Raw genomic sequence first — 27445 nt, 5'->3', positions numbered from 1 at the left:
CCTTCTAATAAATTCTAGATTATACCTTTTGATACTGAGAGCTGCAGGCTCTGAAGAAGCAAGGACGAAACACTGGCTGGGAATAACTGGATTACTCTCATACTCACTATATGCCATAGATTATGCAGTTTGAAAGAAGAGAGAGACGGAGAAGAGGAAATTTATTGAGAAAGGAACCTGACTTTTAATGAACACTCTCCTATTTCTTCAGGAACTGAGGAAGGTCCAATCTCTCTCTGTTTCATGGTAAGCTTACACATTCTCTTTTCCTCTATTTCTGCTCTCCACAGTCTACTCCATGGGTCATGGTTCCCTGTTTCACCTACCTGAGAGAAATTTCAACCATTCAAGAACCAAAATGAGAAATGACTCAAGAATCTAAGAGTTCTGTCCTTTTCTTTAGCCACTTGAATTGGGTGCTTATTACTATGCAAATAAAGCTGCAGCAAACTAAGAAGTGATTTAAAGTCCCACCCCATATTATTCTTCACTCAGTACTCATATTCATAGAGCCCAATATTCATAAAGCACAATACTCATATATGAAATCTGACATTTTCTTCAAGAAACTAGCATATATTGCCTTAAGAATAACTCTCATTATAATATCTTCAAAACAGACTTTTACAGAGCTTTTAAAAATAAAGAACAAAATGAGACACACATAAGAAAAAAAAATGTCTTCCAAATACATAAAATAGAGGGAAAATGAATAAGAAACTGAATGCAATAAGTTTTGTGAAGAGATCCATCTCCCCCAAAATGCTTTCTCAAGTGTTTCTATAAGGAATTAGAAGATAACAATTGTATTTTAAATGAAAATAAAGCAGTAACATACTTCTCAAACAAATGTCTTCCAACTTCAGCGTCTACTGCACTCAGTGGATCGTCCAAAAGATAGATGTCTGCATCTTGATACACAGCTCTAAAAGGTTTAAAAAAAGTCAGTACCACAAAGTCTTACATTTGTTTACTTTAGTCACTAAAGTCTGACGATTTCTAAATTTTAGAAACAGCAAAAACTACTAGCCTGGCCAGATTTACACGGGCTTTCTGTCCCCCACTCAGCGTAGCTCCACGATCTCCTATTACTGTTAGGTCACCATTTGCTAATAGTTCCAAGTCCTGTGAACATGAAAGAACAGATAGCAAGATTTTTATTTTTTTTTTCATCATTTTAACTTCAAAGACTGACAAAGCTGCTTCAACATAACATTTTCTTACTTGAAAATTATTAACTTATCTCATGCTAAAATACAAGGATTCATACTAAATGAAATTCCACAATTACTTTATGACTTTCTACCGTCAGCAAAAGATAATTAAGAAAGCAGGAAAAAAATAGGTGAGATCTTAAACTTCACTTTTTCTACAGCTTTGCCACAGGGAAGTGCACTACTATTCTTAGTGTTACAGGGAATATTTGCTGTTGATTCAGAAAATCAAAATAAAAATTATGAAGTATAACAGTAAATTAATTATTTTTTACTAGAACAAAATGAGCTGTCACAATAAATAATACTGAACTATTATCATTAAATTATCTTCCATTTGCCAATGTCCCCAAGAACTGCATTACTTGTACTGCAATGTATCCAAAAGAAATAACCACAACATTCACCACACAGATTTGGTTAATTTACAAGGCTTGGGACTATGAGTAAGAACAAAATTACACAATATTCCATGTCATATTATTGTATTTCCTATTCAGAAAATACAGAAGTTTTATATTAAGCTATAAAACATATTCTGAAAGTTTATTCACAGCTTTTATAAGATACATAAATTTGAAAGTAAACTATGAAAGCAAATCTACCATCAAATAGGAAGTGGGGTCTTTTTAAATGCAGTTTGCTGTCTTTTAAAGTCACTAAATCCTTAAGTTTAGACAACAGCATATGACTGAATATCAGCAGGAAATACTAAAACTCTATCTACCATGTGTAAAAAAATTTTCATCACAGTAACCATCTGCTTTTCACCTGTGTTGCTGCTGACAGGAATATCGTAACATGCTGCATAAAACCTTTCTAGCTGTCAAGCAAAATATCTGTTTCTTGACAAATCTGGCTTAATCCTCTTCTATATCTCATGTCACAAACCCCTTTGCACACAGACCTTTCAAAAATATTTTCTAATAAAACTACTTGGGCTCAGCAAGTTCTCCAATATATAGCACTAAGGTTGTTTTGGTAGCCATAAGCAACGCATAATACATGATATACATGACGTTTATTTTTAAAAGGCATATAGGATATTTAAAAAATGGAAGTCACAAATAGCGCTAGCTTGATCATTTGTTTTCCACCTTTTGTTGCATTTACACACAACCCTACCTACCATAATACCAGTGAAAAGGGCTAAACGTGATTATGAAAGTAAATAATTGGGAACAGCTTTTTCCAACTTTGTGCTTCACATAAGCTACATCTCCCTCTAGTGAAAGTTTTAGGAATTACAAGAATGTGCTTACACACGAATGTCAAAAATAATTCACATACTTCTGTTAAGTGATAGAATTTATTTCACATGCTAGTAATAATAACCAATTATATATATTATATATTGCAGCACGTACCACAAGTCTGAAAGAACACTAAGATAAAAATAAAGATAATGAAAATAAAACACACAGAGAAAACCATACCTTTTTAAGAGCACAGACTTTTAAAACTTTTTCGTATTTTTCTTTTTCATATTCCTTGTCAAACAGTATATTACTTCTTACTGTACCAGAAAACACCCAAGGCTGCTGAGAAACATAGGCAATTCTTCCAGTAACATTTATCAAACCTTTGTCTTTAGGTAGCTCACCAAGCACAGCACTTAAGAGCGAAGACTGGAAAAGATTAAAAAAATAAATAAAAATTGAAAAGTTTGACTCCATTAAAGACATCACAGAGAATGAGCAGTGTTTACTGGCACTCACACTACTGCTAACAGTAGAAAAGCACTAGTAGCCTTCACATGCCATCTAGAATCAACATACAAGTACTCTTTAACTCTGAACCATCTCCCCACCCCCAGAAGGGCATCTGCCTTCCTTCAATGCCAGTGTCTTGATGTGAAGTGTGTTATACACAGAAAGGAACTGTACATTTTCAAGTTTCTAGTCACATTTAACAGACTCATAAAAATCCCACAGAATGGAATAAACATTAAGACTTACTTTGCCAGCTCCTACAGGACCAATCACAGCCAATAATTCCCCTCGTCTGACAGTAAATGAAAGTTGTTGAAGTGCTGGGCTTTCTGAACTCTATGGATTTGAGGAAAAAGTTAGGCTTCCTCAGTAATGAAATATGCACCATCAAAACAGCTCTTTAGAAACAGAAAACAATGCACATAAATCACTAAATTAGCAACCCATTCACCCACCATATTTTCAGGCATACAGTTTGCCTCTTCAGTAATTCACAAACACTTCTGAAAGACCCTGATCCTTCACCAGAAACAAATAACAGAGATAAAACAGTGTTCAAGGAGTAAGGAACCCAAAGGCAGCAGAAGCCATGCTTCCTCAAAGCCCACGTGTCCTCGCTGCCGCTCAGCACAAGGCTGGGGTGGCAGCCTCAGAAACAGGAGCTCTCTGCTAGCCATGGCACCGGCATTCACAGCCCCAGCACGGCATGCCCAGCAACTCCGAGTAGCTGGACAAATGCTGGAAAAAGGGAGGGTTAAAGCACTCTCGGAGCCCCAGGAAAGCCAGGTCTGTGTTTGCTCTAGTCAAGGCTCTATCTAAAGTGAAAACAGAAAAATGCCATTTGATTTTACACAACTTAATCTTGTATATTGTGGACTCTCAGACTTTTCACAGACAAAGTGGGCTATTTGTGTGAAAATACACTACCCTCGTATTGTTTAATATTCCTTTTCAGTATGCCTAGCCTTTATGTTACACTACTGATAAGAGCTTATTTCCCAACATATTTTTGCACCTCTCCTATCAAGGTTGTAAAAATGCCTGTTTCCTGTGAAAAGAAAGGATGCTCATGTCTTTAATAGCTATTGTAAACCGCAATTCCTAAGGGCCTGGTGCAGCTCCTTCTCATTAAAGCAGAACACCCTTGTAACAGGATCTGCCTTTACATGCATCTTAGACCACACTAAGCATGACTGACACTAAAATGCAAACAGGAAAATATATGCTTTAAAAAAAAAAGAAAAGAAAAAATAAAAGTATTTCTATTAAAGGACCAAACAAAAACCCAGCCTTGAGCTTCAAGAAAAAAAAAAAGTGAGGTGAAGAATACCTAGTGTACCTCTTAACAGCTTGCAGACTGCTTAAAATCTCCGGCCACCCTTTGAAGCTCAAGAGGCTGAAGAGGCCACCACCTAACCCCGCACGAAAGATGCCACATGACCAAGTTCTGGGACTGCAAAAAGGGGAAGTTTGCAACTCATTTCAAATTATTTGGGAGAGACATGGGTACAGTATCCATCCACACCCATGACAGCTAGGAGAACTGGGCTAGCATGCACATATCCACTCACGTCAGGAGAAACAGTTGGGTAGGCAGCATCGTACCCAGAGCTCAAAGCTGCACGTCCCCCATCACAGCCCCCACCTGGCTGAAGCACCGCAGGGTTCACACGAAATCGGAGTCACACTATGAAAACCCCAAACTTGTGCGCATCGTGCCAACTCTGCAAAACTACTTTTGTTGCTAATTTCCACAAGGTGGCATCAACGGTTGTTTTTTTTTTTTTCCTTTTCTCCACCCCCTTCCCAATCAGCACTTCACCATGAATTTGATTTCCTGGTCCAGAGTACACAGTTCAGGTGCTCAGCTAGCGCTAAGGTCAGAGGAACTCTGCCAACTTATGGCAGCCAATGCTTTTTTGTTGTTGTTGTTAATGCAAAGTTTGTAGGAAGAGAAAATATCTCTTATCAAACCCATTAGTCTATACAGAAAAAGTAAATAAGCCTTCACGCATGCAGGCCCTTCTTCAGACCTCTTGAGGTTGGGCTTCTGTATTCACAAAGGTGCAAAGATATTTCCTCCCACATTCAGTTTTTTTAAAAAATATATCATAAGAGCCTAAAAACATTACAGAAAAATTAAAAAAAGTTTTTAAACTATTACCCAAATATTATACATTAAAGCAGTATTGTAAGATATCACGGACCCTATACAAAGGTAGTAATGCAAGCAAACAGCATGGCCACAAACACCTAGGGGCACGGTATTTTAGCAAAATAGCATTCCTTATAATTAATGACAATTTGTCCTGAATTCATCACACCTATTTTGAGGGACTAAACTGAGGCACTTAAATTAGAGCACAGACTAGTATTACAGCTAAGTTCATCTGACAGCTCCCCTGTGCCCTGCCAACTATATATCTTTCCCTTCCCTTCTGCCATTTGTTCTTGCCTAACCTTGCAGATGGGTTGTTCATCCGGACTAAACTATCAGAAAACGAGTCGCATTAAAATTCATTTTCTACTGCTTTATTCCTTTGAACTGGTTCGCCAGAGGGCCGCACATACAAGCATTAACACCAGCACAGGGGAGGGAACAGAGACGCAGAGTGTGAGGGCAGAGGGACACGAGACTGATCCCTTCAGGGGCAGCAACTCCTTAGGTGAGCTTAGGCAGACCTTACACACCATACGGCCAAGAGAAAGAGGCAATTCATCCCAGCAAATGGATACAGAGATCATGTATTGCACAGAAGTACTACACCACTTAGGCTTCTCACTTAAGAGATTTAAATTACAAGGGATAAATTTGGCCTCTGTTCAAATGCTTGAATTTTAAATCTAAAGTTGCTCAGTTGAGCAGACAGACTGTTCTGTAAACTCAAGGCACATCAGTAAAAACCCGTACTGAAGAAACCCTAGTCCCATGCTGGTATCAGACTAGCCTGTGGGACTCAAGACAATACTCGCCTTAGTAAAGCAAGAGTGTGACCATGAATTAATTGGTTTTGTTTATTTTGATAAACTGTAATACACCATGTTAGGTTGTTCTCTTAAAAGCCTAGCTAATAATCCCTTTTTTACTTCCAGTAATTTTGCATTTGAGGGTTGTTGGGGTTTATCAGTATCTCTTTTGGCTCACAATCTTAAAAAATAAAAAAAAGTTATCATCTAGCTGTACAGTGTCTGTACAGAGATCTAAAGAGTCTTGAGAAACCTAGTTAGGGTAGCAAGCTAAGTTGGATAGCATTTCCTTTTATAACACCTCTCTCAGAACTCAACTTTTCAGTGAGCAACTCTATAAAATTATTTTGCATCATTGTAAGAATATATAAGAGAAAGTTTCTCAGCAGCTCTTAATAGTTCTGGGAGAACTATTCTTCTCCCATGCACACTGCAATTAAATACCAAAAGGAAAATTATGTTAAGAGTTTTGTGGGTGGTTTGTTGGTGGTTTTGTTTTGGTTTTTTAAATCAAAAGGAAACCAGTAATTCCAGTCATGCTGCCCTGCTTTATGCAATATAAACAACTCATGGGAGAGGAAAAAAAAAAAAAAAAAAAAAAAAAAAAAAAAAAGGTGTTTTATGGGCATATTATGCAACCATTTCCTATAAATTGTGAACAGTGGTACCAGTGTGGTTTGGGAGGAAAACAAAGACTAAGAAATACATTCCATTTTGCATTAGAATGTATTAACCATTAAGTTTTTCACATCACTTTATTTTTAAAAAATTGTTCAATTTATGAAGAAAGATTTATGTCACAGAGACAACTCTGAAAAACTAAAGCACAGTAATATAGCATGCTTCTTTTGTAGCTAAGTAGAAATAGTAGCAGGTAGATCCTCACACATGTTTTCACACTATCTTCTTGGGACCCAGCATATGTAAGGGAAGAGGGTATATAAAGGGAAATACATGACTTGTCTTATTTGCATCACATTTATATATAAAATTCACTTTAGAGCTTCCAGCATTTCTTACGGAGACTGAAGCTTCCCTTGTGCAAGGATACTGGCAGCTCGTAATAGTTCCAACAACTCATCACAAATTGCTGCTTACCATAGCAACTGCAGTTTTAAAACAGAAACCACAGTCAATCTTTGCCTTTCTTACAGAAAAGGATACATAACATACCTGTGTAATGTCTTTTTGGTAGGTTTGGTGCATTTTAAGCAGAGAACAATTTGTAGCTGAACAGTCTCAATTAAAATACACAGAGTAACAAATACGTGCTGCCTGGTCTATAAAGCTTTCAAATCTGTTATGAGAAGCAGAATATTGTACTGGTTCTAGACTAATGGACTGATCAGCATTCATATCACAGAAAAAAAAACCACAACATGTGCTAAGGCCCGCCTTACTGTGCTGTCTGTCTGTAATTCCAATTTAAGTATCTCAGCTATAATACAGGGCTATTTAATAACAAGAGATATTTTCACACAGAAACACACATTTAATATAATATTTAGGAATAGCTACTTTTAAGATTGCATTGGGTTTGTGTGGTGGGGTTTTGGTAGCGGAGGACGGGCTGCAGGGCCAGAAGCTGCTCACAGGAGCTTCCCCGGCTCCAAGTCAGACCTGTCTCTGGCCAAGAAAGGAATTCTCATACACAGAAGATGGAATACAAAACATCAGCACGCTATACACAGACATACTGCTTTTTAGACTTCAAATACCTGCAGTGCCAACACACTTCACATTTAGTAGAAGTAAATTTACCTTATCCCAATAGCAAGTCAAATCCTGAACATGAAGAATGACATTCTCATTATCACCATGCAGTTGTGGCTTGAAGGGTGAGATCTCATCAAGTACCAGAAAGTTCTGCAACAGAAGAAAAGCACAGGATATTACCTAACGTGAGACTGAGAATGGGAAGGGAACACAAGGACATGTTTTTGGAAGCAGCATACAGAACATTAATTGGGGGGTTCTTTATGGTTTCTGTTAGTTTTGTAGAACCTAAGTTTTATTTCTAGTGTTGATTTTTCCCCGCCACTGTTTAAAATTCATGGTGTTAACCATATAACTTTTTTCTTCATTTGTGCTAGTGGGGACATTAGGACAATTCTTTGCCCAATGAACCTTGGTTCTGGAGCTGGTTTCCAAAAACCACCCTTAAGGAATCATAAGCACAAGGGAGTTGGAGCCAACTGTCAGAAGCAAAATCATGTGACCACTAGGATGTGCTGGAAACAGAGACAAGAGAAAAAAACAAAAACAAACCAGAAAAACACAAACAAACAAAACAAAACCAAACCAACAAAAACAAACAAACAAACAAACAAAAAACCCCAAAAAACCCCCACAGATCATCACTGCCTCGGCTCAAGTGCCCCTCTGTTCCTAAGGCATCTTTTTCAGCCATCTGTGTCAACCTGCACAGCTTGAAATATCCCTTGAAAGAGCACTGCCCTGCAGCTCAACACAGGGTATACTAGAGTACAGAAAAGACAGTGTGCAACATCCAGTATCCCAAGCACTTCTCTCCCCTCCCACAGTTTAGTTTAAGCAGTAATAGTAAGTGTTAGTGCCTACAAAATATTGCTGTAGTCATGATTTTCATACATTAACCTTTTCTAACTCCATTCACATCAACTTCCACAAAATGCTGCTTTAAAGTGCAAAGATTACTTGTTTAATACATAGGTTTTTGTGCGGGCTTAGTACAGTTAGCAAATTTATCAACAAACTGATTTATTATATTCAAGCACACAGAGAAGAAAATAGGAGATTTTTAGCTACTTTCATCAACAAATGGCATACTGACGCTATGTAAAGCCGTATGATTACATCTGAAGTGTTTGTTTTCCCTATTCTAGATTAGATTAACCAGGGGATTTTTTTGCAAATTTAAGTTCCAAAACGGCTGGCATGCTTTAATTCTGTATTTCAATAACCTGACAATTTGAGACTTTTTAAGTTTTAAATTTAAAACGCATTTTGCATTTAAGTCTGTCACTCTTGCAGTTTATGCTAAAGTACTGGTACATACAACAAACATGACTATTTTACTCACAACACACACTTAACACAGCAAACCAAACAAAATAAAGTCCACCTGCCAAAACTAGCAGCATTACTGATGTTCATCCTTACTGAATTTGCGTCTTCACTCCAGCCACAAGACACCAGCTACAGCTCACGCCTGTCCCCCATAGCTGACAGGGTAGTGCAGTGCACACGGAATATGAATCCTACAACTCCCATCTGCCTGCTTTGTCCTCCAACTCTCAATTCCAACGTAACTGCATACCTGTACGCATGTCTACAGCACCTCTTTGCAGATACACTTTTCTCCTACATTTCAGCCTGCCCTACAGTGCCTGTCATGTTTTTGCACATGCATACACAGCAACATGTTCAGTTTTCAAAATAGGTTACTTCATTAAAAATCCCAAACTGCAAAACTAAATTACGGCTGCTTTTGCTGGTGACATTAAAACAATGTTAGAATAAGAGAAGAAATCCACATTCCATTCAAATCAATAACCATACCTTGATTCGTCGTATGCTAACCACTGCCTCGGATACTCTCTCAATAGCCGAAGGGAAGAACAGAGTTACTGTCAGTCTTACTGCACCATACAGGGACACTGCAACAAACACCCGACTTGCAGAGATAACATTGCCAAGTAGTACATATGCCATGAAAGTCATGAACACTGTTATTTTGCTTGCCACAAAAAATGAGGCTAAGTTCAGTCCTCGAAGGTAGGAGCTTTTCATAATCATGGCAATCTCCTTCCTAAAAATGCAAAATATAAACAATCACATCAATCTCTCTCATTACAATTGCCCTCAACAATAGGACGAGGGAAACCCACTCTCAGGATTTTACTTCCATATACTTTCTCCTCCTCTTGCACCACCCCAACTCATACGTAACGAACTGTAAAGAAAGTATGTTATATGGTAAATCACAAAACAATTTACAAGGTTTAGAAATTGAGTGCAGAAAATTACTATACTTAATATCTTAGTAGCTATAGAAAATAGTTATTTTTCAGAGACAGAAAACCAAAATACCCTTTTTTTCTGCTTTGGTCAAACTAGTATTTGAATTCAGATTCTAATCTGCTTCAAATCTTTCTGGGTTGCGTACAACAGCAAAGAGGAAAAAACCTCTGTATAAAGGCCAAGCACCCACAAACTCCTTATCCTTCCAATATCAAAATCCACTAGAGTATCAGGAGTTTTGTGACTGAAAGATCAACACATACTCTGCAGCTGAAAAAACAGGGCAACTTCCAAAAGATCAAGAGTTCACCCATGGCCCAAGTATCTGCCTTTATTCAGCTGTTGCTCCTCAAGCTGGATCACAGGATTTGCAGTATTTCCTTTGATGTCAGTGTAAATCCTTCCTGATTTGGACCCTGCTCCTGGCTTCTTTTGCTCTAGGAATTTTGGTTCATAATTCAGCAAATACTGATCTGTGAGGCCAATTGTTCTGCTAGCCATTACGCGAGCTAAATAGTGATTGAAGTACTGCACAGACACATAAGTCTCCCTCCAGCAGCTGAAAAGCTGCTGATGCGTAGTGTTCTCAATTTCCACTTCAGTTAAATTTCAGTTTCCACTTCTAAATGACTCATCAAGTCCAATCCTCAAAATGTTACTGCACTATCTACAATGTGGATGCCATCAGGCTTAACTTCTTATTAAAACAATCATTTATCAAGAGAGCCATAACAACTTACTCCTTCCCTATATATTCTAATTTTATCTGCTTGAAATGCTACAGAATATAAAATCCTGAAACAATTCCTAATTTTTCTTCCCAAATATTCTGGCATTTCTCAGGGAGAATCTTGATTGTTTTGATTACCTTGCACTTGGAACTATATACTAAGATTAGAAATTCAAGTTATGATTAAACAATTTGAAGTAAATTAAATCCTCACTTAACGGAGAGAAGGATGCAAGATGCGCTACTGGAAAACTAGTTAAGCAACTTTCCCACTATACTTGCCAAATTGGCTGAATTGACAGACTTTCAAAGACTCATTTTTTTCAGCTTAAGGGCTCACAATCTCTGATCTCCTCCAGAGTACAGTGAAAGAACATTTGTATGTAAACTATTTGAATTGGGTCTAATTCAATTACTTCTACAATCCTGGATGAAACTCTTTTCCCACCCTCTAATAATCCATGATAATCCTGTCACTATCTGTGAATAATCAGCAAGTTCTTTGTTCTACTCTCCATGAATATCAGATAAATTACAGCCTAACCACAGGCTGTATATAATATACTACACTGTCTTAAGGCATGGAGTTATATTGAAGGAAAATAATATGGACAGCCACTGGAAAAAAGAGCAACGGAGGAGTTCAGCTGTCGTCTTAGCAACTGTCAAGGGCCACTGTGGAAATAGTGGGCAATAAATCACCTGGCTGAACTGAGCACTTTTAACTACAGTTTTCCACAGCGCAGTTAAAGAAAGAGGGCTCAAGATGTGTTTTGGAGGAGCTTATTTCTCTCTATCATTAAAAAGGAAGCCTCTAATCCTAATGAGGTGTTGAACTTGGAAATCTAAAGTTTAGTAATGTGAATACGTCCACTGAGGAAGCTTTCAATAAAGAAATATCCTCTCTGACTCCATGCAAGAGAGCAAAGCTCTCAATCAATCAAGATCATTCAATCAGCACGGGATCCTATAATCTGAAGGAGGAAAGGATTATGTGCGTGGGAAGAAATGTCTCAGGGAACATTAGCAAGTTTGCAAGCCTGCACATGGATGTAAAGGAAAAAAATTCCTTTTTAAAAAAGGAATTCCAAATAAAACAAATTTAAAAAATAATTTAAAAAAAATAATCAGAGAATCTACAGGACGATAACAACCTTCTTCTCACATGCTGGAGAGGAACATAACGTGAAAATTAAGTTATGAGAAATATGCACCTGAACTCCTACAGTCTTTCTTCAGCACTGAATGCTCTTACACTGTCAAGTAAAAGCACAAATATTGATTGAAAATCAAATTTATTAATAAGTTTTAATCAGATGCTGACAGACCTCTGAAATGAACGTCATGGGATACCAAACTTGGCTGGCCTTGCCAACTGAACAACTAGGGAGTTTCTGAGCTGCTGTCTTTCTCCCCTCCACCCTTCCCAGATGGCTTGAACAATACTTCAAAACACAGAAAGGGAAGCAGAGTACTACCTGCAGATGCTATCATTTAGGACAGAAAGACAGATTCCATATATTTCTCAGAAGGGAAATGTCTGCTTATTGGTTCCTCACAGAACTGTGAAGATTAAATTGTTCCAATTATAACTACTACAGTTTATTAGCTGCTGTTTTTAAATACAACCATAAAAGGAAAGCATAAAAAAAAAAACAAAACAGAATTTATCAATATCAAAGGGGTTTTTTTTCTATTTTCTGTCCCCTTAGGATATATTTTCATTCCTTCACTCTTGCTATGGCAAGTTTTTAAAAAAAAAAAAAAAGAAAGCCAAAAGAAGGTGAAGTAAACTGTACTTTAAAGCACAAAATAATGCACTTATTGACATGTAAAAAAATGGAAACATATAGATCATATACCAAGCTGTATCTTTCTAGGATTACCTTCTTAAACCATTCACAAGTTCCGCAAATGATTTTTCCCAAGCATACATCTTTATTATCTTCATACCACTTATGACTTCATTCATGGTCCTAATCCTGACATCTGTTAAGGCAGCTGTCTTGCTTCTGTAAATAGCACAAAGTAAAAACTCTCAGAATCTCAAAAGAAGAGGGACTATTTACGATTGCATAATATACTCATATTAATGAAGTTTTTACTTTTACTTGTAAAGAGCATTCATATAATTGTAATTGCATTAAAGGGTCTTCCTAAAACAGTATCTTAAGGCTGACATACAGCAGAGAGACTTGGTATGTCTGTATTCCTGGTATTCCCTATTCTCAGGGAACTGAGTTGATTCAATGTTCAGAATTGTATGTCAGCTTGCGCAAACACATGGTATTTCTTAAACAACATACTTGTATACAAAAAAAACCCCTCAAATAAAAAAAATTTACAAATATTAAATTTAGAACTAAACAAAAATGAGAAAATTACTTTTAGAAATGGTTTTGAAATGTCAAAATAACAACCCTTCTCATAAGGCTCTTTTGAGGTTGTTAAAGAAACTGGCCTCCATTTGTGTCTTTTTAAGATTAACTCTAGTTGAAGCAAAGATTACTTAACAGCACTACATGAGCAGTAGTTTAAGAGAGCTAATCTAGATATGATTATTTTTAATAAATAAATATTATTTAAGCATTAATTGTAATTAACAATGAAGTAAATATATCTATTTTAGTCCCACATTATGTTTGCACTGATGAACAAACTGTAAAATAAATATATTAAATAATAAAGTCACAGTTTGAATTAGGTAAAAAGCATAGAAAGTTAGAAGCCACGTAATCAATGCATAAACCATGCTAATAAAGCCTATTACAATTCTGAATAGTGAGCTATGGTAGGCCTTATTTTGATAAAATATACCTCTTCTTGCCAAATTACTTATTTTTGTACATACCAATGAAAGTTAAGGTTGAGAGATCATTTTTAAAAACAAACAAACGAAAAACCTCTTTAGAAAGGGTGGCTGGGTTTTGTCAGGTTAACCTGCCCCCTGTAAGATTTGTCTGATGCTCTGGAAGAAATAGACATGTTTAAAAGCACTTAAGTAGAAAGAATTTCAGGCACCTGCTCATCATTTCGAAAAAACTTCTCAGCACCAGTGTTCCATAAACACTGGGATGGCTGAAGCAGCGTATTAAGAAATATTTATACAAGAAAACTGACAAGGAAATGTAGGAACTTGGCTCTAATACAATCAAGGCTTCTTATTAAGACTAAGGAAGATAGCTTAGCCTAAACCAACCATACTGACATGGAATGAGATTATCTTTGCTAAATCCTCTTTTTCTTTAAAAAAAAAAAAAAAAAAAAAAAAAAAAAACAAAAAAAAACACACCAAAAACCCAGTAAAAGACAAACTATTCCTCAAAGAATGCGAGAGCTCATCCTTTCTTCCCCATACGCACACCACCACTACAAAAAGCAAAATTTAGCATGTGCTGTTCATGTCTCTGCAGCAACAAACAACAATTCTCTCCGTCAATCTTTTGAATCGGTCACCTTTCAGACCTAACTTCAGGCTTGGTCTCCAGATAACAGAAGGTTGGAAATGACTCAGAGTAATAAACTTAACAGAGGTTTCTTTTTTAAATGGTGTGAATCAAAAAGGTTATAGTTCTCACAAACTAATTTTTCAGTTTTCCCAGTGAAATGTTATCATAGTAACCATCCTCTTTCAAACTGCTTTAAAATGTTCAAGTGGGTGTTTGTTTGTTTTAAGTTACTCTACTCTACATTGCAAAAAGCATATTTTGTACATGCATACATACCAGAAGCCACAGTCTCAGAGATACGATATAGTGGTTTAAAGTACACAGACTTGCAGCGCAGTGATGGCAATTTACAGCAGAGGAAGACACGTCCCCAGTTTTAAAAATATTAAGTTCAGAGTACATGCAGATCAGGATGACTGGGAAACACATGCTCACATAGCATGCTTAAGAGCACAATAAGAAAGGACCTGAAAATTCTTCAAGTGTCTGAGAAGTCCCCTCTATGATACTAATAAACATCCTAAATTAAGCAAGCTGTAGAATTCTTTTTTACTGTTATGAGGCATATTTGGTAGGTTTTAATCATGTCTAAAACAACAGTTCCACATAGTAATTTTCTTTAAAAAAAATTAAAAGGACTTTAAATGAAACTATTACGGTTGCATGGCTAAGCTGTGAAAGGGTTGAGCTCTTGTAAATAAATATATATGAAATGGTCTTCAGTCCAATAATTGAACTATTTCTCAAATAATATATTAGGTCATGTGTATTTTGTAACACTTCTAGTACTTTCGCAGGTAAAAGCAATACTGCATAATACAGTGTATACCATTCCATAGAATACTGAGTCCGTTTCTGTGAACTCCTACAGCACTGACGCTAATGCCTGCATGTATATGTTTACAAGACTGGGTCAGAAGTACAACGCTGAATAATAGCACAAATTAGCTGCCACATTGAGCGTGCCTGGATTTTCGCAAAGGCTTTAATCCTTAAATTACTTCTTCATAGGCTGATTTCCTTAAATCCATGCAGATTCCCAACAACTGCCATGAGAACGCACTCATCATTACAGAGCTGGAATCCATTCCAGTTTTTCCATTAACTCCTTCTGTTCACTGCACATTTCTATTCACAAATACAAAGATCCGTGCACACACAGACAAGCTGAAGTTTTTCTGGTCAACAAATTCTTTCCCTTGCGCTGCATCCAAAGAAGTGGCTGTTAATGAATGGGGGAAAAAACCCAAACAACATTACATTGCCACTGATTTAACTTTTAAAATACATACCTTCAAGAAGGGATTTTTGTCACCTTGTTGTCTGACCCTGGACAAGTCCCTTAATCTCTTTGTGCCTCAGTTTCCCATCTGTAAAATGGGGATAATAATGCTTACCACCATGGATAAGGCACTAGTTAAGTGCTAAGTATTTTAACTACTGACTCAAAGCTCAAAACCTCAAAAACTTTAAAACTCAAAAAACCCAACAGCGAAGTAGCTTGATACTTATGCATGCATATTATTACACATGCAGTGAAAATGCACATGTAAGAATATATTGGAAGTGTTCTACAAACAGGTTTTATCATAAAAAAACCTAAGAAATTGACAGAGAACACCGAATGGATCATGGCTTATTATTTGAGAAACAGCACATAAGCATAGTAACTGAAGACTATCACAGTTGTTACAAATAGAAGAAAGCCTATGAGTTGATCTCATCTTGTAATTCTCAGCTCTCTCTTCATACCTAGCCATGCAATGGCAATGCCAGTCTCAATACCTCTGGAAAACTTGTCTCAAAATACAACTTGAAAACAACAGTAACTCACCAAAAGTTTTACCTATCCAAAGAGCTAGAAGGAACCCATTCGCCCTGAATACAAATGCAACAAAGATGCATTAACACCACTAAGCGTATGCATACACAGTAAAGGAACGCAAAAATGTTCCCATTTAGATGCAAAAGACATTTATAAACACATGACCTAACTACAGCATGATTAATTACACAAGAAAAAGAAAGTTAGGAACTGAGAACATTGAAGATAATTCAATATTCCCACTTGAGTCAAGTTGGGGTTTTTTTTTAGGAAGAAGTCACAGAAAAACAAATTAAATTTGTCTGATAATGGAAAAATACCGCAAACTCATTTTATATCTCCACAGCCTAGAACCTTACAGTTAGAAACCTCATAGCTGGCATCAAAACCACTATCACAGGTTTTTTTCTTCCTTTCTCAGTTCCTTCCCCTTTTTCCTCTCTGCATCTTTGCCTTGGAGGAGAGCAAGATCTTTGAACACAAAACCTTCAGAGCTTTCTACTGCAACTCCTGTATCACCCCAGTAAGTCAAACTTACAGCGGGACTGACAGTACTGTCTTTGTAGTAACCACTCCCTAAGCATCAACGCAGGAAGGCAAAGCTCAAGGAGTTACACAATTCTATGCCAAGATCTACAGCAAGTTAGCTACAGAAGTAGCCCAACTCTTAATATACTGGACAGCTAATGAGTAGCATATGTTTTCAGCACGTCTGGAAGACGGACCACTTCAAGTCCCTAAACAGGAATCCAGAAATCTCACATTAGCAACTATGAAAAACATCGGCAAAGAAAAAAGACAATGCAAAAAAACCTTAACAGACAGAAGCTGATCTCAGAGCAGTACTCCACCTCCATCCAGTACACACATTTTAAAACCCAGGACAGAAATACGTACAATCCAACACCTGCGACCTTACCTTAGGGAAGAAAAAAGCCTCCCAATGCATGTCTGGACAGGAAGAAGAATAATCAGAACTGCCATTCCTGCAAGACATGATGGGCCTATCTCCATCCAGAGAAGTACTGTTACTGCTACAGCTTGAATTGGTCCAGCCCACAAGAAGTGCAAGAAAATTGTTACCTAGGCAAATAGTTAAGAAACAAAAATTAGGTTTTGATCTTAGCTAAGAAATTAAACCCCAGTAACACAAAAGTTGAGGAAACACCTTTGCTGGCGGCAGGTACTGAGGCATCCAGTGAGAATTCTGCACCAGATTCTGAGACCTAAATGTACATGGAGGTGCCTAACCTCCAGAAAGTAAGCAAATTACCACACTGACTTCATTTTATCTTCATGCACCAATATTTCTCTGAGCTTAAGAAAACAGCAGGAAAATATTTAAAAAGGGGGGGGAAAAAGTATATGTTTACCTCCTATATTCTAAGAAAATATTTCACTTCCTATGATGTTCAAGAAAACAAGTAGAAGAAATGTTCATAAGAAACACTTAATCACCAGTTGTAAACAAAAACTTAACTCAAACCCCACAATTTCTTCAGCCCCTTGGGAAAGATGGGTAATACATCTTACCTGATCAAATTTGTTCACATCATTTGACAGAAGATTCACTATTTGACCAGTGGTAGTTTTTGCCATAGCTACGTTACTGAGACGAAGTGCCTAAAAAAGTCAGAATGGTCTCAAATTGTCACAGCTTATAGAGCACAGTACACCTATATACATAAGACTCAATACACAAATACAATACCAGGGCAAAAGCTGAAGGCACATCCCAGCTTTTGCCTGAGAACATCTGGGCATAGTTCAAGAGCCTTAGATAACATGTGAGTTAGGTTAAATATTCTGAAGAACGTCCTAAAGAAGAGAGTATAAAAAAAAAATCTAGGGAAGGACTGCAAGAACAAAATGGACGTAACTATCTTCATGTTTAAAGTGATTAAAAACAGGAAAATACCAACAGAACAACGTATTAGAACTAAATGAAAGAGCCTGTAATTTTTCATTTGCATTGCTCTTCCCCACATTATGAGCATCTGTTCAAAACGGGAACAGAAAACTCTACCCGAAGATGAAATTAAAATCAGGAAAATGTTTGGCCAATTGAAAGAATTCTGTTTTGAATGAGATTCCTCACAGAAGACAAAAACCCCAAGTTATTCATCTTACACTATCAGCTCTTGCTAACACTGCAAACTGTGCTTTCTGTCTTTGAAAATCAGAGTTAATATTCCTTTTACAAATTAATAAATATTTCCCTTGTTAATAACTCTTGTAAAATCATAAGATTTCTGAATTATATTAAATGAAGTTTAGCAGGTTATGAAAAGCAACAAGAGTAAATATCAAACATTTTTATAGGTTAAGAAGTAAGTTAATAAGTAGAAAATAGTATGTGATTATAAAATGCCCCCCAAAAAGTCACATCTGGAAATATGCAGTCTGAACATCAGTGCAAAGATCCAAACTGAAATAGCTCAAAGATGTAGGTAACAGATCCTGCTTCCTTCTACACCTGCTAGAAAGAAAACAGTTTTGCAGCACAAGTAAAAAAAAAACCACAAAAAACCATACAACACACGTAACAAGTTTTCTTGTAACGGGAATAGTTCACTCCTCAAAAACACTTCACATTTTTAGATGGTGCACATCTACTTCTCCCCATCCAAACAATATCCTGTTATTAGGATTCCTTTTTTGATCAACAGTCTAACCCGAAGAGCACTAATTGTTTCAAAAATATTGTTCCAGTATTTTAAATCAGGTGCAAGAACATGAGACATCGAAGTACTATTCAGTTCCAAAATGTACTAGCCCAGTTCATTTTGACCAAGACAGTCTCAGGAGGAATAATGCAAAACCATCGGAGCCAGAAGGAGGGTGCTCATCTGTGACTGATTTGTCTTCTCAGGTAAGAGACAGCCACTCCCATCATCAGTAGCAATGCAATTTTACTCTTTTCTTCCATTCCTGCTTCAAACCTACTTTTGAAGTAGCACTGGGATTTGATTTTTTTTTTTTTTTTTTTTAAGTTAAATAAGCCTTACATTTTCCTGGCTGAATGGACCTGTCTAGACTGCAAGTATACAGAAGGACATGGAAACACTGGACACAAAACAGAAGTTTTACTTTTATAACTGATTTCTACCAAGAAGTCCTATTTTGGTACTTTCCCTTTCCACTACATCCAAAACACAGCACCATATGAGCTGCTATGAAGAGAATTAACGCTATCCCAGCCAAAGTCAGTACACTGTGGCTTTAAATACTGCAGACCATAACATTTACAAATTCACTCTGAAGGTAAGAAATACAACTGAAGATTAGCTAGAGCCACACACCTTTTTAAAAAGCAACTGTAGTTCGAATTTACATTTTATTTTACATTTGCCAATTATCTGTCTGTTTTCAGCATAAAGATCTGCCTGATTTTCTGTCTATAAATTTTCCATATGGATATATTTGCCAGCAAGCACCCTTTCTCAAGGCAAATAGGTTTTAATTATATGAACTAATGAGAGAAGTTTGTACACTTGATGTCTTAGGTTAAACTTCTTCTCCCCCCCGCCCCCCGATATAATTGCACAGGCCCAATTTCAATTCTTTAACTATTTGCCATCCATACTCCCATCTTAAGTGTTTTAATTTCTCCCTGCCCCAAACAGTTAATGCAAAAGCACATTAAAAAGGGAGAACTGACCATAGAAAGAAATAATATAACTGCTCAGTCAAATAACTCCTGACACCTTTTTGGCTGCTTTCTGTCTCAACCAACAACTCCACAGCTTAAACTGCTTTAGTGGTTATTCTGAACCTCAAAGAATTTCTAAAAGTTAAGTGTTCCAAAAAAAATAATAATAATCAGCCTCCCATAAGTAGCCTTTGGTTTTAGAACATGAGATTTTGAGTCATGAGACAGATTCCATTTTCATTTTTGTTACAAGCTTCCTGTGTGCATCACTAATACTTCTTACTGATCACAAAAGATCTTGGAGTTTGAATGCATGGTTTTTGCAAAATGAGATTTTAACTTTCCAGGAAATGAAAAAGGGTCTAAAACTTAAGAATTATGAGCATTTGAAGTTCAGCACTAAGGATGCTCTCTCATCCAACCCATTCATCCTTGCAAATCCAAGTTTTTATTTACTACAGCAATTAACAAACACCGCAAAAGTGCTGGCAAATTAGCATCCAGATTCTTTCAAAAGCCTGTATGAGAATAAAGAGAAAGTATGACCTATCTATAAGCCTCAGATAATGAAGACAAATGATTAGAAAGGTTTATCAATGTTCTACTGTGACCTCAGCCTTCACCCTCAGGAGACAACATTTATGAGATGAGGAGAGATTAATTTTCCATTTAATCACATCTCTAGAAAAAGGGTGCACATTACAAACATTTCTTTTCCAAGCTTCTAGGCTAATATCAACACAGCAACAAACAACATTGCTATATACATATTTCATGAATTTCAAACTGTGTTATGATAATCAGTTTAGTAAATTAATACCTTAGAGAGATGTTTATGTACAAGAAAGCAGTGTGCCATGTTAGAGCCGAGTTCCCAGAGGATACTTTCCAAGGTATCAGAAGAGGGAGAATAAATACGTGCATGAAAAGCAATCACCACTTACAACGGGGACATTTTTACTCTCCTCACTTTACTGCTTTGTCCAAAACCTTTGCATGACCTATACCAGCAGAACAAGCGTTTGCCTTAAGTGGATGGTTAAAATAACCTGGATTTCTTTACATTCTAAAGAAACTTTACAGTCTGATCCTTCAATTAAACCACTTTGCTGAGGTAAGAACTGGCAGGTTACTATTCCAGCAGCACTAAAGCTAGAAAGATAGGGCATTTTCCCTTGCAGCATCCCCAGCAGGGACTTCTGCTTGGAAGCGGAGTCGGGTTCAATGGTTTGGGTATTGCCAACAGCTTCAGAAGAGGGAAGCAGACATTTACAATTGGGTTGCTTGCTCCCCAGAGCACACGAAGGCCAGCATTTCACCCTGGATGCCACTCAACTCCTTCCTACAGGTAATATCCATAACTTCTCTTGTTCCACTTTCTATCTGACAGTGGCCTCAGCTCTGTCTGTTGTCGAGGACAGCTATTTCTTGATCAGGACACAAAGACAGCAAAGAAACTACAGCTTATTAAACATACATCCCTTCTCATACTTCATTGGCTTTAACGAAGGACCCCAGCGCTCCCACGGTAAAAGCAGTGATTGATACTAAAAAAACGGCTCTACCCTAGCCTTAGGATTCAGCTTGATTCTGAACCGTGTCTCCTCTGCCCACGCCTCTCTTTCTTCTCCCCAAGTAAGGGGATACTAAAGGGACCTGCCTGTGAAGACGCCAAGCATCCCTGCCAGCCTGGAGAGGGCAGCAGCAGTACCGCAGCACCTGATGGATGCCCCGAGAGAGGGGGGCAGCCTCTCGGACCTGCAAAGGAGCAACTCGCTAGCTCTACAGCGCTGCTGGAATAAAATATAAATAAATCCCACCATTAACCGCAACGGGCGGCAGGGGGGTGGAACTGGACAGTGAAGCAATTTCCAGGCAACAGAGAGTGCTGAAGCAGATGCCGACAGCCAAGCATAACGCCCTTCCCCGGGATGAAACCGCAGGGCTGAGTAACTGCCAGCATCCCCCGGGAGCTCTGCCCTTCTCCTGCCGTACGCTGACGGCCTCTTACCGCTCCAGCACACAACCCTTCCACCAGCAACAGGGGGGTCCTCTCCAAGAGCACGAGCAGGCGAGAATCAGCAGCTCCTCCTAGGCTTTAGGGCTACTTAATTCACCACCTTCACACTAGGAGGACTGAAGCTGTCATTCCGACACCGTATTACCAAAGAGAGAGCAAGAGCACGTATATACCTTTAAGGTCTGATACACATTAGCACGCATTACATTTCTACCAACGAGTAACTTCAATGGAATTGCTAGCATGAACAAATAACCGTATTTTTAAACTCCCCTAATGAAATAGTTGTCAAATGCCAGATATACCTGTACACAGGTTTGCTTACCTTCCGATAAATCATGTGGCACATAGCTACCCTCAGCTTCATGCCAGCCCGCTGTACATGATAGAAGTATAAGTGGTGCATTATAGCTAGAATAAGTGTGCACACAGAGAGAGCAGCTGCGTAGCAATATGCAAAATTCAAATCTAACTCATCTGAGGAATCATAGTTTTCAAAATAATTAATAATTTTTCCCAAAAATATTGGTTGAATTATTTTGAGGGTTTCCTGAAAGAAAAAGAAGGGAAAAAAAAGTATTAACAATTTGATATCATGCCATGCTACCCAAGTTTGTAGCCGGGCAAACAAGAGCCAAGTATTGCCACAAGTCACATCCCGTATTATTTTTGTCTTTTTTGTGTTCTAAAATGTCAAAAGCCGGTTTTTCTCAGCAACACGTAATCCGAAAGAAATAAGTTTCACATTAAAATTTAGATGAATGTTTAAAAAGAACTCTCTCAATTACCAATAAAAAATTTGATGTCATAAAAATTGCATGACTATGTGTTACACTCCCATTTTTAAAGATGACAATGTGTCGTTTACAGCCATATAGCAAAAAAACCCTTTTTCTATTGGGCATCCTACTCATGCATAAAATACAGCTAAGCCTTACAAAGCAAGTCAATGGCTTGTAATGTCTAAAAAATAATGCACGAAAATCAGCTCTCTGTTCCACATCCATAATCCCACAGTTACGACTCAATTTTTCAGTCTCTGCAGGGCTATAGCTCTGTTTTCTGAGAAAGCACATGAACGTTAGAGGTTCTCCGAAGAGCCCAACATTAAGTCACCAGTATGTATCATGCAGTCTAAGAGGCCAAGTTTCACATCCCTGTTAGCCAAGAAGTATGTTGTGTGACATTTTACACCACTTACCTCAATCATTGTGAAAATTCCAAAAACTAAATAGGATTTCCAGTAACAAAGAATAATGGCTTTTGTTAAATGTGGCATTTTTCCTCTCTTTTTTGCTTTTTGCACCTCTTTATCCCAGTACCTGACAAACAAAACACAAACATGCCTGAGGGCAGAAGTAAAATCACAAGGCAATTACCTGGAATAAAATGCTTTCAGCCTTACAGCCAGATTGCCATGGTCACTTTTCTACAACAGCAACAACAACAAAAAAGTTAACAGATAATCATGTCTTCTCATACACATAAACAAATAGTATTATAGGCCTATTTGCTCTCTTGTATAATGACAAACAATTCACCACTGTTGACTATCACCTTTGACATATTTGCTGATGAGAAACTGGTTCCTTCATTCTTCTCCTCTCAGTTCAGACAGCCACTCACCTTAGTTAAGAGCCTATTATCATATGATCTCCTGACTACGGACTAAACTGAGGCAGCACAGAGTATCTTGTATCTTCCTATAAGTTCTGCACTCCCCCAGAAAGGTTGTGATGCACAACCCTTTTTCATGTATGGCCCTTTCTTTTTCCACCACATGCTTCGATGAGGACGAGCAGATATGGCACAAGAGCAGAGGGAACTGTCTGCAGCAGTTTTGTCACTTAACACTCCGCACGTCTCTCTGAAGGCGAGGATTACAGCAGCAAAATGGCAAAACTGCCCACAAGTAGGACACAATCTGTTCACATTAAAATCAAAGGCAGTAATAACAAGCACGATTTTAACAAGAAAATATCAGAACTTCAGCAGACTTCTTAAAGCATGCTGTTGTCAGACAGGATACTCCCCCTTGCTTCTGGGGGCTAAATATTTTCTGCCAGACACCCTGACCTTGCTAGTTTAAGGGCTAAAATGAGTCTAAGGCATGAAAGCCAAATTATTTTGCAACAAAGCACACAAGTTTGAAGCATACAGTATGGATAAGAAAACTTTTTTGTTTTATTTTTACCCTCTTTTGGTTTTTTTTGTCACAAGGATTATAGAGTTATTGTCTAAATGCTTTGGAATCAGAATCGAAACTGCATCGATTCTGTGGGGTGTGCTGGCCCAAGAGAAAAGGCTAATTCCTTAGGTGACTATTTATGAATTATATTCTCTGCTTCTTGGCCAAGTACACGAAAGAATTAAAAACCACTTTTTTTTTTAAAAAAAAATGCTGTATTTTCTATCATTTCCTGACTCATGGAAAGTGTATGCTTTTACTGTAAGAACCATTGGAAGGAGTCCATCTTCCTCCACAAGCCAACTCCCTGAACTGCTTCAGACACAGCCATGGAATTTGGCAAAGCTCTCCAGATACAAAGATGTTAAAAGCTGCACTCCTATGAGCTTAGCACTGACAGCTCTTTCTTCAGTTAACTCATCCAGAACTGGATGATGTCAGACCTCGTCATAACCTTTCGTTTCTGGATTCTTTTTACTTCTTGAGGAGTCTCTCATCCCAACCAAACTATTACAAAAGTTGATTTGCTCTATGTCAGCGTAAAGGCAAGAAATAGCAAGGCCATGCTTTCCTAATACAGAGGCCACTTTTCACTAGAAGACACCTCTTCCCCTACTTATATTTAACAAATGATTATTTGAAGACAAAAATCTTCTCTATTGCAAGGTTCGAGACAATTTACATAAACTGTTATTCTTGGAAAATACTTCACTATTGAAAGAAAAAGATAGATCGTGCTTGGTCCATAACAACATGAATTGGTACACAGTCCATGAAAAGAGTATTTATAACAAAATAAAAAACCCCTCCTAAACACAAGCTTTTATATGTCCAAGGCATTTTACCCACTTTACCAGAGTGGCATATTTTCAACATACATATATTTATATACACACATATATAAAGGGTACACAGCTGTCACTTAATTCAGTTTGTGCTCAAAACCAAAAATGACAAAAGAAAAACCCAGAACTTTCTCCCCGCTTTTATACAGAGAGTTTCCATAGCTATTCTACCACAGGACAGAAGACTCACATTAATTTATTAAGGATTACCGCAGTAACAGTTCATGAAACATCTTCTTTTCCAAGCATTCTGCAAAGTGTCAAATTAATGACATAATGAAAATACTCTAATGCGTTTTCATTATGTGTAGCTTGAAAAACTTAAAACGCTTCCATGATGAACAAGTTCTAAATATTACTCTTAGTTCTTCAGCATTTTTAACAGTAGACCTTGTTAAACTTTACAACCTTTTTTAATTTTAGAATAGGAATAAGACTGTCACCTTCACCAACAGAAATACAATGAAAGAGGCAATTATTTTTCTCCTTACCACTGCAATTCCTCTCCGAGCTTCTCTGAGGAATCTTCTGGCAGCACTTTATACATATCATCTTCTTCAAGCTTCCGTTTATGGCCAATAATAAATAAAGGATTCAACCACCTATTTAAATACAAATTAATAATAAACTGGTCAGCAGATGAAAAGAGTGATTTCTTTACATATTAATTCTTTTACTCTTTTCTTCCCTCCTCTTCTCCTGCATCACTCAACAGCCACATATTTTACTGCACTTTCTCTTACCTCAGAATTAAGTCACCCCAAATTTACAAATGGCAAAGCATTTCCCATTCCCTAAAGCTGTTTATGCCCCATAGCACCTTACTCCCAGGCATCCAGACAGCCAGCATAACTCTTCTCAGCCTTAAGGCAACTGTTTTCTTACAGTGTTTCCTTATATTTAAGGAAAATTAGCATTCTTTAAATATTTAGGAGACAACAGAACTTAATCCAACTACTAAAATATTGACAGACTTGTAAATAAAATTGTAATACATATTAAAAGACATTTTTTGTAACTAGTGTGGCTATTAATTTACATGGGGAAAAATAACTAAACACCGTTCAAGTGCCATCTTGACAAATATTAAAGGTCAGTAATTTAAAGACAACAACTCAAATGTAAAAATGGGTAAATAATGGACTATTACTAGAACTGATCTTACCCATGTTTGGAAATACAAACAAAAAGCATATTGTCACAGTGTGTGTAGGTTCAAAAAAGAAAAACAGCTCAGTTTCCTTAGTGGGCAGATTTTTAAAAGTTCGGTATTTTATGAGAGCACTTTGAAAACAAATTGTAATAGTGCTACTCTAGGTTTGTTGGAAAACACAGTATTTTGTTAGATTAAATAATACGGTCAAGGAACAGCAAGACTAGCTTTTATGCACATAGATCCTTCTTCAAGTCTGAAATACAGGTCAAGGAGGTCCGAACAGTTGCAGTTGTGCTCTGCAGAGCAGATGGATGCAAGGCAGAAAGCACAAAAGAGACCAAGTTGTTCATGAGCAGAGAGAATGACACCTCCGAAACAGGCATGGTTTAGTGGGAACGGCGAGTTAGGGAGCTTGCAGTTTGCCACTTAGTTTGTCTCTCTACCGAATCCATGATACTTGGTTTCCAGAAGAAATGTAGGATACAAGCCTGACAGCCAAAATCCACAAGTACTTTCTCAGTTGGTCAATACAATCAGAACCAACAGGTCAGGGATGGACCCGTTTTGGAAAAAATACTCTTGCACTCACGGCAAGGGGTTTGTCTGATGTCAACTGCCTATGAAAGTTCATAACTGCTGTTTAGTTTCTGACACTTAATTATTCCCTGACTTCACCAACACAGTTTCTAAAAGAGCACCTGGTGCACTAGATGAAGCATATTATTTTCTGGAAGGCCTACATGTGAGAATTCAAAACTGGAATGGTTTACAATGAGGGCATTTATTTATTCACAGCCACAACAGTGGTTATGAATACTCATCAACTAGCTTTGCATTTCTTGCTCAGGCATGTTCCAATTAAATTTTGTATACACTGGCTCATAAGAAGTTTGTTGATTAGTTTTAGAGAGCATGGAGGGGCAGACTGAACCCCAGAAGAGGGGGCTGAGAGACTTTCTTTGAAGATAGAACTGTTGCAAAAACCTTTTTCACAGGCTCCATGGCACAACTGCATGTAACAAATGGGATTGACAGTGTTTTTCCTTTGAGGCTTAGCATGTTAGCACAGTGTGTCTGTGCTCACTCGAAGATCAAGTCTATCCTTAGAGTAGCATCTTTGATGCCTAACAGCCCTTTTTAAACTCTTGGAGTGAGTACTGAAGATCTGTATATGTGAGCTGTTAAGTCCTCAATGTATGTTAATGGTACAGTTAATAACAGAAAGTACTTGTCAGACAAGTCTGCTGCTTGGCCTGTATGGTCAAATAGCATCAGGGCCCAAATCACTGCCACAACATCCCTACAGCTCCTGTCAAAAATGTCTCAAACATCAATTGCTCCAACCACCAGAAGAGCTTCTGACTGGTTCAACACAATAAATCTGCTCCATTGAAACATCTCTTCTTCGGCCTCAGTTCTTGCTGCTGACCACAGGTATAAAGCAGACATGAGGTAAATAACCTCCCGGCCATTGAAACAATTTCTGCCTGCTGGACAGGAGGGGCTCTATTTGCTCCAGGACAAGCAGTTATGGAAAAGATCTGCAGACTTCAGCTGACTCATGTGGCCGATGCCAAGTGTTCCTCCTCTTGCAAAGAGGAACCTCCTCCTTCCTCCTCAGTATTAACCTATAGTATAGTCCATGAACAAGTCACAGGTCTCCTTTCTGACAGAGAACGAGTTAT

At 37.7% G+C, this 27445-nt stretch overlaps 1 protein-coding gene across 7 annotated transcripts in view; it reads right to left on the bottom strand.

Moving 5' to 3' along the window:
- Positions 1–27445, bottom strand: part of ABCC4 (ATP binding cassette subfamily C member 4) — a 152447-nt gene that overhangs the window by 113251 nt on the left and 11751 nt on the right. For all 7 annotated transcript variants that reach the window (XM_049815799.1, XM_049815800.1, XM_049815803.1 and 4 more), the window contains exons 2-13: positions 25096–25206; positions 22773–22893; positions 21897–22121; positions 17433–17522; positions 16819–16982; positions 12512–12637; positions 9434–9683; positions 7655–7759; positions 3173–3262; positions 2651–2842; positions 1031–1125; positions 839–925 (exon numbers count right to left, since the gene is read on the bottom strand). In XM_049815799.1, coding sequence (XP_049671756.1) covers positions 839–925; positions 1031–1125; positions 2651–2842; positions 3173–3262; positions 7655–7759; positions 9434–9683; positions 12512–12637; positions 16819–16982; positions 17433–17522; positions 21897–22121; positions 22773–22893; positions 25096–25206 — 1656 coding nt within the window. The remainder of the gene's footprint in view (positions 1–838; positions 926–1030; positions 1126–2650; positions 2843–3172; positions 3263–7654; positions 7760–9433; positions 9684–12511; positions 12638–16818; positions 16983–17432; positions 17523–21896; positions 22122–22772; positions 22894–25095; positions 25207–27445) is intronic.

This window comes from Accipiter gentilis, chromosome 13, assembly GCF_929443795.1.
Source record: "Accipiter gentilis chromosome 13, bAccGen1.1, whole genome shotgun sequence".
Lineage (NCBI taxonomy): Eukaryota > Metazoa > Chordata > Aves > Accipitriformes > Accipitridae > Astur > Astur gentilis.
The sequence above is the reverse complement of the archived record's forward strand: the minus strand, read 5'-3'. Positions and strand labels throughout refer to the sequence as shown.